Source organism: Notechis scutatus, chromosome 3 (genome assembly GCF_049901735.1).
Source record: "Notechis scutatus isolate UNSWTSFEM ecotype Mainland chromosome 3, rNotScu1.2, whole genome shotgun sequence".
Lineage (NCBI taxonomy): Eukaryota > Metazoa > Chordata > Lepidosauria > Squamata > Elapidae > Notechis > Notechis scutatus.
The window spans coordinates 132,802,371-132,820,580 of NC_142011.1; the positions used below are offsets into that span (position 1 = coordinate 132,802,371).

At 35.4% G+C, this 18,210-nt stretch overlaps 1 protein-coding gene across 2 annotated transcripts in view; it reads right to left on the minus strand.

Moving 5' to 3' along the window:
- Positions 1 to 18,210, minus strand: part of CDH9 (cadherin 9) — a 165,200-nt gene that overhangs the window by 19,820 nt on the left and 127,170 nt on the right. For both annotated transcript variants that reach the window (XM_087961178.1, XM_026675384.2), the window contains exons 7-8: positions 16,562 to 16,815; positions 217 to 353 (exon numbers count right to left, since the gene is read on the minus strand). In XM_087961178.1, the coding sequence (XP_087817304.1) occupies positions 217 to 353; positions 16,562 to 16,815 (391 nt within the window). The remainder of the gene's footprint in view (positions 1 to 216; positions 354 to 16,561; positions 16,816 to 18,210) is intronic.

Sequence of the window (18,210 nt, forward strand, 5' to 3'; positions counted from 1 at the left end):
TTCATTAGCATTTAAAATGCACTAATAATACATATTGTATTGTAAATGAATTCGAAAAAACCTGTAAGTATAATCACATTGGGTGTCATGTTGTGTAAGCAAAAATAGTAGAACATACATTTGATTGCTGGGTATAAAGTCATAGATCACATAAATAATAATGCATGGATAAAATTTCAGCATTCAACATAAGATTGTAGTGTACATACAACTTACTAATTTCAGTTGCAACAACAGTGAGGTTATGCCATGGGGCCGCTTCTCGATCAATGCTCTTAGAAACAAATATGGAACCATTTCCTGAGTAGATGTTGAATATTCTGTCGAAATCTGTGTGGCGATCCAAAGAATATCTACCAAATGGTAAAACAAATCTTACTATCTTCTATTACAACACTGTTTTGGTTTTTGTTGTTTTAAGAAAGGCTTAAGTAACTGTACACTTTTAAAAGTTCATGCATTTAATAGTATAGCGTTAGCAATGGAGATTGTTCACTTTTTAATTTAAAGAAATAAAATGTATTTATTGATTGATTGGCAGAACTTTATTTACTGTTCAACTCAAATTGCTCTTGGCATTTTTCCTGGAGCAAACAGAAAACAGAAGAAAATGCAAAGAAATAGAAGAAAAGTCAAATACAAGAAAAGTTAACATATATCTAATACTAAATATATCTAATACTGTTTTTTATTTTTATTTTCATGTATCAGTTAAACGTACACTTCCACAGAACAGCAAAAAAGAAAGAACTCAAGCATTTCAAAAACCTAAGCCATTCTGCTGTATTTGTAATCTTACACAGCCATGTCAAAATACAATATGCATATGCAATGTTGTTATGGATACCAGTTTTGATACTGCCATTAGATGTCAGAAGTGTGCCAGTGTCTGGCTTAGAATGTATGCTTGTATTTTTTCATAAACCTTTCTCTTATTCTGATTTACTTTCCAAACAGATGCAATGACAACATACAAAAACAGTCAAAAGATGTGCCCAAAAAATTAATTCTGGTAGCTGGAGTTTCCACTCTAATTAATGCTAAATCCTGAAGAACCCAACTATAATTCAATTGCAGGGTGAGATGCTCAGTTTTAATGGGAAATTTCCTGAGGTTTTGAGAACCCAGAGAGGAAAATTCTGTTGTTTTTTTTAATGCATTTGCCTAAGTTGTTTCTTTATTGCAATGTTTATTTTCTATCTTTCAGTAAGCAAACTATGAATTGATGGGATAGCTTAAAATCTGTGGGGTAGATTAAAACAATGCACATTACTCCACAATATAAAGTAGTTTTTGTCTAAGATGTGATTGATAAAAAATCAATATTTTTTTAATTATGCACTTTGAAGACTATTTTTAAAATATTACACTGCCATTTAGCAAATACATAACATATTCCGAAGGTTCTCAATTTACAACCATTTGTTGAGCAAGCATTTGAAGTTACAACAGCATTGAAAAAGTGACTTCTGACTGGTCCTCGCACTTATGACCATTGCAACATCTTCAGTTATGTGATCAAAATTTGGGCACTTGGCAACTGGCATGTATATTATGTGTGTCATGTCCCAGGAACATAAGATCATTGTTTTCAACCTTCCCAGTTGGGTTCCAATAAGCATATTAAGAAGCTTAATGTGGCACATTTCATTTAAAAACTACAGTGATTTGCCTAACAACCATGGGGGGGGGGGGTTAAAAATCAGGTGCAACTCATTTAATTCATTTAAGAATTAAGAAAATTAATTTTTAAGAAAATTCTGGTCCAAATTTTGGTCATGTCATATTATGTTTAATCAGCTTTAGGACTAACTAGTAGATATAAAGGATATTGTGATCCACATTATTATCCTTCACATTACCGTCCCTAGTCTGTGATGTGTATTTTTATTAAATATAATTATGATTCATTATGATATTCTGCAGGGCATTCATTTTCAATCCAGCAGTTCTTCTGCTCTACCCAAAAATTAAACAGAGATATATAGATCACCTGTGGTTGGCATCAGATTGGTTTGTAAATAAAAGGAGACACCATTGTTAAATTAAATAGGCTGAAGCATTGATGGTGATGAGATTCATAATTTCCAAAGGAGCATTGGGGAAAACAGTCTACTTTTCATGAATGAAGCTATTTCACCTTATTCAGTTTAAAGAGTCTTATGTGGGTAGCTGCCTCACAGATTACAGCTGACACAGTCAGGACTATGGAGAGTTTTAGACTGCTAAAAGCCTTGGGCGATTTGGAGAAAAGTGGTTGGATATCACAATTAGAAATTGTCATGAGAGCAGTTTGGAAATCACTATGAGTCATAGCTATAAATATTGTTCCTTCTTATGCCTTATGGGCTTGTAGTGGTCGTAATGAAGATTCTTCTGTGCTTCATATTTAATCCAAGCAGAGCTAAATGCAGTCAAATACTAGCCTCATTTTGATGGCAATTAAACTTGTCTTAGATCCTGGATTCAGACTGAGCCTTCTCATATCTAAAATCAGCACTTAGACAAATACCAACCCATGCTATCAAAGGCAAAACCTGGGAGATTGTTCTTTTTTCTGATCAAAATCCTCTAACATTCATAAAAAAAACCAGCACCATGAGACAACTCAGTGTGGGCAACTCACCACGGCCAACTCACTGCTACCAATTGGCCACAGTCAACTTGTTGTAGCCAACTCACTGTAGGACAACTCACCATGGCCAACTTGCCACAGAACAAGCATCACACTAATGTCAAAGAAATGGTGGAATAGAATAATCAAAGAAAGAATGCAAAAGGGGAGACAAAATGAAATGTGAATGACAAAAATTAAAATAATATTTAAATTATTTAAATTGAATTGTTGTTAAATTGAGTTGTCCTGCAGTGAGTTGGCCATGGCGAGTTGTCCTATGGTAAGTTGGCTATGGCGAGTTGGCCTGTGGCTAATTGGTCAAATTAAGTTGTCCCATTCCAAATCTCCCTGATTCCCCTCCCCCCCCCCCAAAAAAGGTAAGGTAACTTTTGCAAGCTCGTCATATGAGTGCAAAGGAATAGCAGTACATATAGCAGAAAAAAAATGAAAACCTCTGCACCCTCTGCCCCCTTGAGAAAATAAATTAGGCACAAAAACAAATTCTTAAACATCCTGGGAATGAAGAAGCTAAATCAAAGCCTCTTTTGCAGAGAACTTATAAAACCAATTGACAGAATTTTCATGTATTCCTCTCTACCAGTGTTTTCATCCCCAACCCTGGGGGGAAAACTGAATTTGATCCACAGCTGTCTGTTTTCAAAATCAACATTTTTTTTTTTTTTGCTTTATCTATGGCTAACCAGTAGGGGAATGTGAAAAGCATTATTGATAGGCCCCAATGTGTGCAAGTTGGAAGAAAAGTTTCCAATTCCATCTCCTTGAGTACAGGTTTCTGTCAGGCTGTGTCTTGAATCCACTACTGTTCACCTTGATGACCCACAACTAGTGTGCAAATCTGCTACAAATCATATTGTGAAGTATGCAGATGATACAGCAGTGGCGGGTCTTATCCGGGACAACAATGAAGATGGTTATAGGGAAGAGGTGAAGGTTCTGGTGAACTGGTGCAATAAAAGTAACCTAGTTCTAAATGTTAATAAAACAAAGATCATTGTAGATTTTAGACAGAGCCAGCATAGTCATATTCCACTCAGTATCAAGGATGTAGCTGTAGAAGTGGTCAACAGTACTAAGTATCTTGGGGTGCAAATAATTAACAATCTGAATTGGTCTCTTCACACGTCATCCTTAGTGAAGCGTGGAAAGCAGCACCTGCATTTCATGCATCAGATGAGGAAAGCACATCTTTCTCCTTCTGTCCTGGCCACTTTTTACAGAGGCACAACTGTGTGCGTTTTAACAAATTGCATTCCGGTTTGATTTGGTGGCAGCAGTGCCTCCATACAGAGAGTAGTAAGGACAGCTGAGAAGATTATAGGAAACTCGTTTCCTGTTATTCGGGATACTGCTTATAAGCACTATGTGCTTAGAGCTCAAAGCATTGTTAGAGACCTCACACACCCACTTTACGGTCTGTTTCTGTTGCTCCCCTCTGTGAGGAGGTTTCAAAGTATTTCTAGCAGGACTACAAGATTCTATAACAGCTTTGTTCCATATGCATCTGGTAAACGCAATATTCATTTTTCTTGCCATGTACATGTATACATGCAAATTAGATCGTGTTGTTTCTTTGTGTCATACAATATATGTAGGTATATGCATAATTTTGTATTTATTTATTTTGTCATGTTTATGTAGTGAATATTGGAGGTGGTGACCCTTTGAGAGCTACAGGCAACAAAATTTCATATTAATGTATGCCAATTAGAGTACATTCAAAGTGACAATAAAATCTAAGTCTAACAACACATTTTTTCTTTGTTATATCATGTCTTTTTTATTTTATTTTTTGTTTTTAACTATATAGGATACCCACAGTCATTTCAGAGCTGAACAGCTTTCTAAATCCAAGAAACAGATAAATAATAGTGAATTATCCAGTCAGTATTATGCTTCACAAAGTGGAATAAAAAGAAATCACTTCAATTCCTCCATCCCAAACCTGAAACAAAATAAATGGTGAATGCCTTCTTCCATACTTTTCAGTGCATACACATGTGTGAATTTATTCTGATAGACGGAATAAAACTGAGTGCGTACTGTGAAGTGAAACTATATTATTATAAAAAATGCAGAATAAAAGTAATAAAAATCATCCATAGGTTTTCTAGTTGCCTTGCCACCATTTCTCTGATGCATTTAAAGACCCCTGGGAAGTGTGAAGTCAAAAGAATTGGATGGTGATTTTACCATCATGTGTTTTACTCAATACCTTTTATCACATTTTCATATTTGTATTTTTTTCAGAAAATATACAAATAAAAACTAACAAAAGCTAACAAATAGAAAGAAAGATGAATAAGAGGGAGAGAGAGAAGTCCAAAAAAAGCTCCATGAAAGAAAAACAAAATAAACAAATAAAAATGACTTCCAACTTCTTCTGTGGGTATAAAAAGCATTTAAAATTCAACCCTTAGTTTAAGTCTATATAGATAGTCAATGCCTTACAACCACATGAGTTCAAAATTTCTGCTGCTAAGACTTTTGTTAAGTGAGTTTTGCCCCATTTTATAAATTTTCTTACCACAGCTGTTATGTGGATCACTGCAGTTGTTAAGTTAGTAAAATGATTGTTAAGTGAATCAGCTTTCCCATTGTCTATGATGGTCAGAAGGTGTCATGCCCCTGGTGGAGACTGACTCTGAGGAAGAGGAGGAACAGTTGACAGGGAGTGGAAGTGTGGCTCCGGAGGAGGCTGGAGAAGGGCAGAGGCCAGCTGAGAAGTCGGAGGAGGACCCAGGCCCATCCCCTATCCATCCTGGGACACGCAGGGAGAAGAGGATAAGGGAGAGACGTGGTCTACTCAGGAGAAGAGGGCCTTGATGCTCTTCATGGGCTGCAGGTGTGAGAACTGCATAAGAGTTTGGACCTGCATTCTGGCAAACGCTGGAGACAAAGTGTGTTTTATTTTGGTTTGAGGTTATCTTGGTTGGCGTCCTTCCAACAGACTGTGCCTTGTTATCTCCTTGAATTTGGTAAATACTTATCCTGTCCTGTTGTGGAAATTTCATCTTTGTAGTTTGTTTGGTTTTTATTTTCACCTCTATCTGCAAATTTGGACTTTCTTTTGAAGACTATTTTTGAGTACGTTTTATCTCCAACTGAGAATTATTGAACAGTGGGGCCAAGTTAGATGCATTAAAAGACATTTATTTACATTTTGGATTTTGTTACGTTTGTTTTGCACTCTAGGTCATCACAGAAGAACACTGCAACCACCATAAATATTAGTCAGTTGCCAAGTATCTAAATTTTGATCACAAGACCAGGGGGATGCTAACAATGGTTGCAAGTGTGAAAAAGAGCCATAAGTCACTTTTTTTCAGTGCCATTGCAACTTTGAACAGTCACTACACGGACTGTTGTAAGTCAAGGACTACCATTGTCTCAAAAAAATTAGTAAGTTTTAACAATAATCAACTTCCTATAAAATTGTTTCATTAAGTAATTTAATCAACATACCATCTTAACAAACCTACCATGCCAAGAAAAAAAATCCAATGCCAAACCAAAACCTAAAGAGAAAGTAATCCCCACCAATGAACCACAAGACTCCTGCACATGCCTTAAATGCTATAAAACTCTAAAGGATAATGAAAATTCCATCAAATGTTCTCTATGTAACAAATACTCTCATCATGACTGCTTGGGATTACCCGAGCAAATGATTCAATTCCTAGAATCATCCAATGAGTTTCCATACCTCTGCAAATCATGCAGACCCAAACTGGATCTGTTTGAAAGAGTTGATACCATAGAAACACGAATAACATCCCTTGACACCATAGTAGTATCCCTGGATGCTTTAAAAGAAAGATTATCCAAGACACAACGCAAAAACCTGAACATCCAATAGCTACAAACCACATCTCTACCCAACAACCACAACCCAATCCACAAAAAAACATAAATCAAACAAATAATAATACCCCAATCCTCATCAGTGAAGCTGTTGAGTGCAAACAGAAATGTCAAAAGGCCATCTTATTTGGTCTAGAGGACATCAATGACAATGATGACATCACAACTGTCCGAAATATCATCAGTGATTATCAAGCATCAACCATCTCCCCTGATGAAATACTTGACATTTCCTGAATTGGCCGAGAGCTCAAAAACAGAGACGGCTCTGTGGCCCCACACTTCTATAGGTTCATTTTCAAAAATGAATCAAGCAAACATAAATTCATTTATACTATAAATTCACTTGCCAAAAGCAACACCAACCATAAGAACCTCTGTTCTCACCCTGACCTAACCATACAGCAACATGCCCGATGCCGTGTACTCCGCACAGAACTCAAAAAATGTCTAGACAATGGAGAGAAGGACCTTTACATTGACTACTGTGCTGACTGTATCAAAAGGAAGTCACACAACCTGCAACTCAGCTTTAACCTTCAACCACAACCCTACTTCAACCAATCCACCATCACCCAAGTCTAGGCACACACACTCCTAACTACCTCAATTCCAACTACAGCTGGCCTTAAATGCAAGCTACTCAATGCAAGAAGCCTTGTGAATAAAATACCTGAATTTCTCCTCTTACTAAATAAATATGGCTAAATTCGACATCATATTTGTCTGTGAAACATGGCTCAACGCATCTCTCCTTGACTCCATTACCACAGTCTCTTGACTATCATGTTTACCAATCAGATCATGAAATCCATAGAGGAGGTGGTGTTGCTATCTTCTCTAAAAAGTCCTTATATCTAAAAAACATCCAAGTTACCCAGGAACTTGCTCTTCCTAAGACCATCATCTGTGAACTATCCTTAAATATCACATTCCGATTCTTCCTATGTTACAGAACACCTGATTATGACATTGAACATGTAAACAAGCTAACTTCACTACTAACACGGGCAACATCCTGCCCACACACTTTTATCTTTCTTGGTGACTTCAATCTATTAACTGGACCCTAAACAACTGAACCCATACATGCAACCTTCTACAGTGCTGTTACAAATCTGGGACTGGAACAACTAGTAACCAACAATACTAGACTTAACAACTGCCTCGATCTCATCTTCTGCAATAGTTTGAATTTAATTTACGGAATACAAACTAAAGAACCATTTTCCAACAGTGACCACAATATGATTGACTGTTGTTTCAACATATGCCCACACAAAAATCATCACAATGATGTAATCCCCAATTATAACTTCAAAAAAGGCAACTATGATCTTATAGACAATGATCTCGCATCCCTTAATTGGCAATTTCTATTCAATGGATGCAATACTGTTAAAGACCATTACAACATATTTTTACTTGAAGTCAAAAGAGTCATCAAACTATATGTACCAATAACAACTCCCAAAAAAAAAAAAAACAAAAAAACAGATTACCCATAACAATAAGGAAACTTCAATCCAAAAAGAGATCACTCTGGCGGAAAAACAAATTTGGTCACGTTGCCAAGTTCAAAATCTGATACAAAAATGTATGCCACCAGATAAAGACTGAATGCAACAATTATCACATTCAACAAGAGGAAAACCTTCTATGCACTTTTTCCACCGGCACTTTTTACAATTTTGTAAACAACAAACTAAAAGACTCAAGTTCCATCCCACCCCTGATAGGACCTAATGGTAAAGACTGCAATGATGACACCATTAAAGCCAACATCTTTAACACATTCTTTGGCTCAGTATTTGTAAACAGCAATGGATCATGCCCAGTATTTCCTAGCCGAACCACAGAAAGCTACAATGGTCTAATACATATCAATTTTACAGAAGACAATCTTGAAAAAGCACTACACAATCTAAAACCATCTCTATCTATTGGATAGAGATATTCCGGATGGAATATGTGCCTACTTCTTAAAAAAGCTATCCACTACCACAGCAGAACCTCTAAGCATAATCTTTGAAAAATCTTTCAGGGAAGAAGGCGGAGGCTCCTCGCCGACGGGCGGTAGATCGCAACTCTCTGCGGCTATCGTTCGTGCTCTTTAAATCGGAGAGCCCCAATCATCCTGATTAGGGGCTGAAACTGCCTTGGAGGGGCAGCGGAGTAAGAGGAAGCAACAAGCCTGTTTGTGGGGAGCCGCATCTCCCCCTGGGCTTGTTTTTTTTCCTCCGAAGGCGACTGCAGCGATGGTCTAAAATGGCCATCCCGAAGAGGATGACTCAGCTTGACTAAGATTTGTGCAGGAGGGAAGAAAGAGGTGGATAACATCTGAACCGGGACAACTGGGCAACATAACCAAATAAAAGTACCCGGGATTAAGGTAACATAGAACTTTTAAGAAAAGAAAAGTGAGCAGCGAAATTACAAAGAGACAGAGAAAAAAAAGGAAAATATTTTTGACAGCTAAATGGGGCTTCGAACTGGGAAAGGAAGAAGCTGGAATTAAAGATTTTATGAAATTGGACTAAAATAATTTGGGAATAATCAAGTATAAAATTAAAGCTGGACTTAAGATTGTCAAAGAATAATAATAATAAAGTTTACAAATTGGAGACTGGATTGTGTTGGAATATTGAGGTTCGAAAAACCTTAAATAAAAATACAGGAGGGGGAAAAGTGAAGATTTCGTATAATGGAGAGTGTCACCTTTTGATAAAAATTTAGTTCAAATAAAAAGGAAAACATTTTGTTTTTGAATGAACTGATATGGATATAACATTACAGAAATATTGAAACAAAGTAAGAATTTTAGAAAGTGAAAGCAGAACTAGAATAAAGGAAAAAGCAAGGAAGGAAAGATTGTTTGTGGGACTGATTGATGTTTTTGGTATAAACCCTGGACTGGAATAGCTGAGAAATTTAAAAAATTGAAAGAAGAAAGAAGGAAAGTAAAAGTGGTTTCTTTTTGTGGACTTTAAGGATCATAAAATATAAGAATGATGATATCTCTCTGGGATTTAAAAATGGAACTTAAAAATATGAGAGAATTACTACAGGAAAGAGGCGAATCACTTTGCTCTGTGCTAGAAAAAATGGAAATGGCGATTGAAGAACAAGAAGAAAGATTCTCAGAGGAGCAGGAATTGACTCAAGGAGAAGACATTTTGAATGGACAATTAACACAAAGAACGTTACAAAGAAGTGGGGAAGAAGGAAGGTTAAAAAGTTGAATTTCAAGAAAGCAATTAAAAGAGGGAATAATTGTGAAGTTAGAAAAGGCAGGAAGATTCAGCAGAAAAGGGGAAGGGAAGATATTAAGGAGATAAATTGGAATGAGAAAAGTTATGGGGAAAAGAGAGGGAGGAGAAGCAGTAAGAAACACACATGTGAAAGAGAGAAACACAGAACTAGTAAAATGTTGAAAGGAAATTGTTTCTTTACAATTAAAAGAAGGAATACTTGTGAAGTCAGGAAATGCAGAAAGAATGAGAAAAGACATGGGCAAGCGAGGGGGAGGAGAAGCAGTAAGAAACACGCATGTGAAAGAGAAACACAGAACTAGTAAAATGTTGAAAGGAAATTGTTTCTTTACAATTAAAAGAAGGAATACTTGTGAAGTCAGGAAATGCAGAAAGAATGAGAAAAGACATGGGCAAGAGAGGGGAGGAGAAGCAGTAAGAAACACGCATGTGAAAGAGAGAAACACAGAACTAGTAAAATGTTGAAAAGAAATTGCCTTTTCAGAGATAATGGTTGATGAATTAAAGGGGATTCTGCAGGGTGACAAGGGTAATAAGAATATTTCTGCAATTAAAAATATTTAGAAAATAGGGTAATATAGATACTGATAACTCTTATTAAAGGGAGGAAATATGCTGTGGAATCCAATTGAGAAGATGTAATGACTAATGGTTTATTGGGAATTAAGATGAGGGAATAAAGGTATATTTTAATCATTAAGGTGTCACACTCAAAATAGTAAAAGAGGGAAACTTATACTTGTTCTTTTTCTTTTTGTGTGGGTGTGTTAAGATCTGTATTAATTTAGATTTTATAAAAAAAAAGTGTAATGGAAAGGGAATGTGACAGACTAAAGAACCAGCTAAATTAATAAGATTAATAAGTTTAATATAGATTATTAAAAGCAAGGAGAGACATTGGTAACTTCATTATTACCACTATTAGGCAAATATATATTGTTTATTTTTATTTTTAAAATAAATATTAAGGATTATACTTGAAATAATTGAAATGAAATTTAAAAATGTTTAGATTGGGATTAATGAAAGAATTTAGAATTAAACCTTATTATTATTTATTAGGCAAATATATATTGTTTATCTTTATGTTTAAAAACAAATACTAAAGGATTATATTTGAAATAATTGAAATGAAACAAAATTGATTGAAATTAATGAAAGAGGCTAGAATTAATGTGTTTGTTTCTCTCCTTACTGAAAATTTGGAATGGAAAAGGTAATAATAGAATTAAGTATGCATATATCAATGTATAATTTCTGTCATATTTGTATGTAAAGATGATGACCCGGAAATATGTTGTCCACTAAAAAGAGATTTTTGTTTTTAATGTGAAAACTGAATAAAGTCTGTTTAAAAAAAAAAATCTTTCAGGACCAGGTCCTTGCCTAATCTATGGTCACAAGCCACGGTCATCCCCATCTTCAAAAAGGGAGACTCCAGCCTAGTTGAAAATTACAGACCAATCTCCTTATGCTGTGCCACCTGTAAAGTCATGGAATCAATTATTAACCAATCCATTATCCTCCACTTAGAGACAAACAACCTACTCTCTAATAAACAATTTGATTTCAGAAAAAAACTATCCTGTAATATGCAACTCTTACACTGCAAAAACATATGGACTACACAACTCGATCAGGGCAAAAGAATAGACACAATCTACATAGATTTCTGTAAAGCCTTTGATTCAGTGGTACACAACAAACTACTCCTAAAACTGAAATCTTATGGTGTCTCTGGTCAACTGCATAACTGGATAGAAGCATTCCTGTCAAACAGACAACAAATGGTCAAAATTGGGAGTGTCCTATCAAATTCTGTACCTGTCAATAGTGGTGTCCCCCAAGGCAGTGTTCTAGGACCAACTCTCTTCTTACTCTACATAAATGACCTCTGTGATCACATTAAGAACAAATGCGTTCTCTTTGCTGATGATGTAAAGCTGTTCAATACCACAGACAATACTGCTACCCTTCAAAAAGATCTTGACTATGTATCAGAATGGTCAAACAAATGGCAACTTCAAATCTCAACAAATAAATGCTCTATCTTACATATTGGCAAAAATTCACAATATAAAATACAAGCTGAATAGTCTTATAGCTGACTGTATCAAAAGTAAGCCACACAACCCGCAACTCAGCTTTAACCCTCAACCACAACCCTACCTCAACCGATCCACCATCACCCAAGACTAGGCACGCACGCCCTAACTACCTCAATTCCAACTACTACTGGCCTTAAATGCAAACTACTCAATGCAAGAAGCCTCGTGAATAAAATACCTGAATTTTTCCTCCTACTAAATATGGCTAAATTCGACATTATATTTGTCTGTGAAACATGGCTCAATGCATCTCTCCCTGACTCCATTACCACAGTAAGGGACTATCATGTTTACCAATCAGATCGTGAAATTTGTAGAGGAGGTGGTGTTGCTATCTTCTATAAAAAGTCCTTACATCTAAAAAATATCCAAGTTACCCAGGAGCTTGCTCTTCCTGAGACCATCATCTGTGAACTATCCTTAAATATCACAATTCGATTCTTACTATGTTACAGAGCACCTGATTATGACATCGAACATGTAAACAAGCTAAATACATTACTAACATGGGCTGCATCCTGCCCATACCCTTTTATCTTTCTTGGTGATTTCAATCTACCTCATATTGACTGGACTCTAAATGAATGTACAACTGAAATCATACACACAACCTTCTACAATGCTATTACAAATCTGGGACTGGAACAACTAGTAACCAACAACACTAGACTAAACAACTCCCTCGATCTCATCTTCTGCAATAGTTTGAATTTAACTTACAGAATACAAACTAAAGAAACCTTTTCCAACAGTGACCACAATATGATTGACTTTTGTCTCAACATACGCCCACACAAAAATCATCACAATGACGTAATCCCCAATTATAACTTCAAAAAAGGCAACTATGATCTTATAGACAAGCGATCTCTCATCCCTTGATTGGCAATCTCTATTCACTGGATGCAATACTGTTGAAGACCATTACAACATATTTTTACTTGAAGTCAAAACAGTCATCAAACTATATGTACCAACAACAACTCCCAAAACAAAACAAAAAGCAGATTACCCATAACAATAAGGAAACTTCAATCCAAAAAGAGATCACTCTGGCGGAAAAACAAATCTGGTCACGTTGCCAATTTCAAAAGCCGATACAAAAATTTATGCCACCAGATAAAGACCGAATGCATCAATTATCACATTAAACAAGAGGAAAACCTTCTAAGCACCAATTCCACCCATGCTTTTTACAATTTTGTAAACAACAAACTAAAAGACTCAAGGTCTATCCCACCCTTGATAGGACCTGATGGTAAAGACTGCAACGACGACACCACTAAAGCCAACATCTTTAACACATTCTTCATCTCAGTATTTGTAAACAGCAATGGATCATGCCCAGTATTTCCTAGCCGTACCACAGATAACAACAATGATCTAATACATATCGATTTTACAGAAGACAATCTTGAAAAAGCACTACACAATCTAAAACCATCTCTATCTATTGGACCTGATGGAATATGTGCCTACTTCTTAAACAAGCTATCCACTGCCATAGCCAAAGCTCTAAGCATAATCTTTGAAAAATCTTTCAGGACCAGCTCCTTGCCTAACCTATGGTCACAAGCCACAGTCATCCCCATCTTCAAAAAGGGAGACCCAAGCCTAGTTGAAAATTACAGACCAATCTCCTTATGCTGCGTCACCTGTAAAGTCATGGAATCAATTATTAACCAATCCATCATCCTCCACTTAGAGACAAACAACCTACTCTCCAATAAACAATTTGGTTTCAGAAAAAAACTATCCTGTAATCTGCAACTCTTACACTGCAAAAGCATATGGACGACACAACTCGACCAGGGCAAAGCAATAGACGCAATCTACATAGACTTCTGTAAAGCCTTTGATTCAGTGGTACACGACAAACTACTCCTAAAATAAAATCCTATGGTATCTCTGGACAACTGAATAACTGGATAGAAGCATTCCTGTCAAACAGACAACAAATGGTCAAAATTGGGAGCGTCCTATCAAATTCTGTACCTGTCAATAGTGGTGTCCCCAAGGTAGTGTTCTAGGACCAACTCTCTTCATACTCTACATAAATGACCTCTGTGATCATATTAAGAGCAATTGCGTTCTTTTAGCTCATGATGTAAAGCTGTTCAATACCACAGACAATACTGCTACCCTACAAAAAGATCTTGACTATGTATCAGAATGGTCAAACAAATGGCAACTTCAAATCTCAACAAATAAATGCTCTGTCTTACATATTGGCAAAAAAAATCAGAAAATAAAATACAAGCTGAATAGTCAAGATCTTGTTGATGACCCAAGCTCTGTAAAGGACCTTGGAATACTCACCTCTAATGATCTAAGTGCTAGAGCCCACTGCAACTACATAGCCAAAAAGGCATTAAGAGTTGTTAACCTAATCCTACGTAGCTTTTTCTCTGGTAATATCACACTACTAACCAGAGCATACAAAACATATGCTAGACCAATACTCGAATACAGTTCATCAGTCTGGAACCCACATTACGTATCTGATATTAGCACAATTGAGAAAGTCCAGAAATATTTCACAAGAAGAGTTCTCCACTCCTCTACTCATTGTAGAATACCTTATGCCACCAGACTTGAAATTCTAGAACTAGAAAACCTTGAATTACGCCGTCTTCGGTCTGATTTAAGCATGGTATATAAAATCATACATTGCAATGTCCTACCTGTCAATGAATACTTCAGCTTCAACCATAACAACACAAGAGCACACAATAGATACAAACTCAAAGTTAACCGCACCAAACTTGATTGCAGGAAATACGACTTCAGCAAGAGAGTGGTCAATGTCTGGAATACTCTACCCGACTCTGTAGTTTCTTCCCCAAACCCCAAAAACTTTAACCTTAGACTGTCTACTATTGACCTCACCCCTTTCCTAAGAGGTCTGTAGGGGCGTGCATAAGCGCACCAACGTGCCTACCGTCCCTGTCCTATTGTTTCTCTTATTCTTCTTTTATTTTTCTTATATGTACCCATTTCATATATTCACAACTATGTATACACTTATACTTATTATCTTGTAAACAATTGGCAAATCAAATAAATAAATAAATAAATAAAATAAGACCTTGTTGATGATCCAAACTCTGTCAAGGATCTTGGAGTACTCATCTCTAATGATCTAAGTGCTAGAGCCCACTGTAACTATATAGCCAAAAAGGCATTAAGAGTTGTTAACCTAATCCTACATAGCTTTTTCTCTGGTAATATCACACTACTAACCATTTGCTAGACCAACCTCGAATACAGCTCATCAGTCTGGAACCCACATTATGTATCTGATATTAGCACAGTTGAGAAAGTCCAGAAATATTTCACAAGAAGAGTTCTCCATACCTCTACTCATTGTAGAATACCTTATGCCACCAGACTTAAAATTCTAGAGCTAGAAAACCTTGAATTACACTGTCTTTGGTCTGATCTAAGTATGGTATATAAAATCATACATTGCAATGACTTACCTGTCAATGAATACTTCAGCTTCAACCATAACAACACAAGAGCACAAAATAGATACAAACTCAAGGTTAACCGCACCAAACTTGATTGCAGGAAATATGACTTCAGCAACAGAGTGGTCAATGTCTGGAATACTCTAGCTGACTCTGGTTTCTTCCCAAACCCCAAAAACTTTAATCTTAGACTGTCTACTATTGACCTCACCCTTTCGTAAGATGTCTGTAGGTGGCGTGCATAAGCGCACCAACGTGCATACCATCCTTGTCCTATTGTTTCTTTTATTTTTCTTATATGTACCCATTTCATATATTCATAACTATGTATATACTTATACCTATTATCTTGTAAGCGATTGACAAATCAAAATAAATAAATCAAAATAAATAAATAAATAAATGTCATAGCTTGATTTTTTTCCTCATTTCCGACAAAAAAATCTACAAAAGCTTCCAATTGTAAATGAATTTATTCAGTAATGTTTCTCTTAGAAGAGCTGATAATTTAGCAAGTAGGTAGGTAGGTAGGTAGGTAGGTAGGTAGGTAGGTAGGTAGATATAGACAGACAGACAGACAGACAGACAGACAGACAGACAGATAATTAACAACTCTATTATACCAAAACAGTCTTTCTGATGCTCCATTGCAGTCAATAATTATTTTAGTTATTAATTACTTTGGGCCAAGTACTAGTACGAGCACAATATGGACTGAAGTTAGCATGAATTTATTTCTAAAATCCCTTTATTGTTTAAAAAAACTATGACATAATTATACTTATAGTCTGTTACTTCCTAAGAAATTAGAGTGGTGTGGGATGAGGAACATCCTTCATTTATCTTTTAAATGACCCTGCAAGAAAAGTTAGGTTGAAAATTCGTGAGTGTCTCAAAATTACTTGATAAATCATATTGAATTTGAACAAGCTAGGCTGAGAACTATTTTCTGGAAAACATGAATAGAAGTTGAAGTTTGAAAATTGGGATGGGTCCAGACTTGGATATTAATGTAATATTTAAAAGTCTAATGCTACCAATAGTAGGAATGTAAACCTATCCTTAATGAAATTAATAACCATCTCCAGTTATATTTAATAGTTTATTGCCAGTATTAAACACAAAAGTTTCCAAAAACCAAAGCACATTATAGGCAAGATCACATACTTTCAATGTAGTCTTTTCTGATATTTATGGAAGATAACTTACTTGATTAGGTTATTTGTTGCATCTGGATCCTGGGCTATTACTTGCCCAATGATACTGCCTTCTCTGACATCTTCATCAACTTCTATTAAATGTGATGGTAAATTAAAAACAGGTGGCTCATCTACATCTTCCACATAAACTTTGACCAAAGCTGAGTCTCTAAATGGTCCCAAGTAGAAAAATCGTGGGTCAGGATGAATGTTAGTCGCTTCTACTTTTAGGTTATATTGATTCTTCTTTTCAAAATCTAATTGCTTGTATCCAAATATGGAAGGTAAGAGAGAAAGGGAGAAAAAATAATAATTACCTAAGTATTTTTTAAAATAAATAAATAAAGCATTAAGCAGTTTTGGAAAAAAATGTCTTCTGAGTTGTGCTGCAATTCTATATATGAGAGGTTAGCACTGTAATGCCCCAAATTAAAGTCAATTTAAAATTATGCCAAATCTCACAGCATCAATCATGTCACCATTCTTAGCAAACTGACAGTAACTGTCATAAATGTCAGATTACATAAACCATTTTAAGAGATTTCAAACTATGACATATGAGATCTTGGGAAAAGGAAGATTGTGGAAATCTTGTAAGGTTTAATGAACCAGGAAAAATTCATTTATTTAAAACAGAAAAACTGAGGAAATGGAATTTGACTTGAAAATAACATCTGTTGTATATATTTGTCTGTTTCACTGAACTCAATGAATTTTACTTAGGATTACATTCTTAATACCTTTTTCAAATACTTAGATTTATATTTTCTGTACTCAATCATGTACCTTCCATCATTTGAATGATTTTTAAAAATTATTTTAATGGCATCCTTTTAGCATTCTGCAAATGCTTTTCCAGTTTTTTAAAAACAACTTGATAAATACTTGGTGTAATTTAAACATCTAGTACTTTAATCGTCTTTTATTTTTAGTGTGTTAATATGGTTGGAAAAATAATTTTAAAAATTCATCTGAAAAATTGCTCCTTTAAATAAGAAAATATAGAGTTTCAGTAAAAAAAAAATAACATGGAAAATGAAACTCTTATAAATTAACATTCTATTTCATCCCATTTTTGGGTTATTCTATTACTGGCAGCTAACACTATTAAAAAAGATGCCATGCCTCAAATTTCAAAGCAGAGCAGTGAATCATATTCTATTTTCAGATAGGAAGTGTCGGCTCATGTACAACCAAATTTAAATGGTCTTGTCTTTCAATTGTCAGTATAAATAAGTAAGATAACATACCATACAAAGCGTACATGACCATCCCAAGCTCATATGCAATCTGTATAGTTATTTAACAATCAGTTCCATTGAAAACAACAGAAGAGAGTTTGTGACTGTATTTGTAACTTTGAAACAATGCAGTTTCTTTATCTATTGAACTTTGTCTGTTGCAGTGCTATATCATTCTGGGCTTGCTCTATCAATCAATACAAATCAATGTTTCATTTCAAAAGTTCTGAAAGATGCTACATTTGGCATGAATCATTAGGTTCAATCTGCATCTCGATGAGATCAATGGTTAAATTGCTGTTGATTTGGGCGAATCAGAATTACACTTATTTCAAAGGAGCCTTTCAAAAATGAATGCTAAATACAGGTCAGCCAGAAATTGTTCTTCTTTGGTATAAATTGTTCAAAAACCATTTCA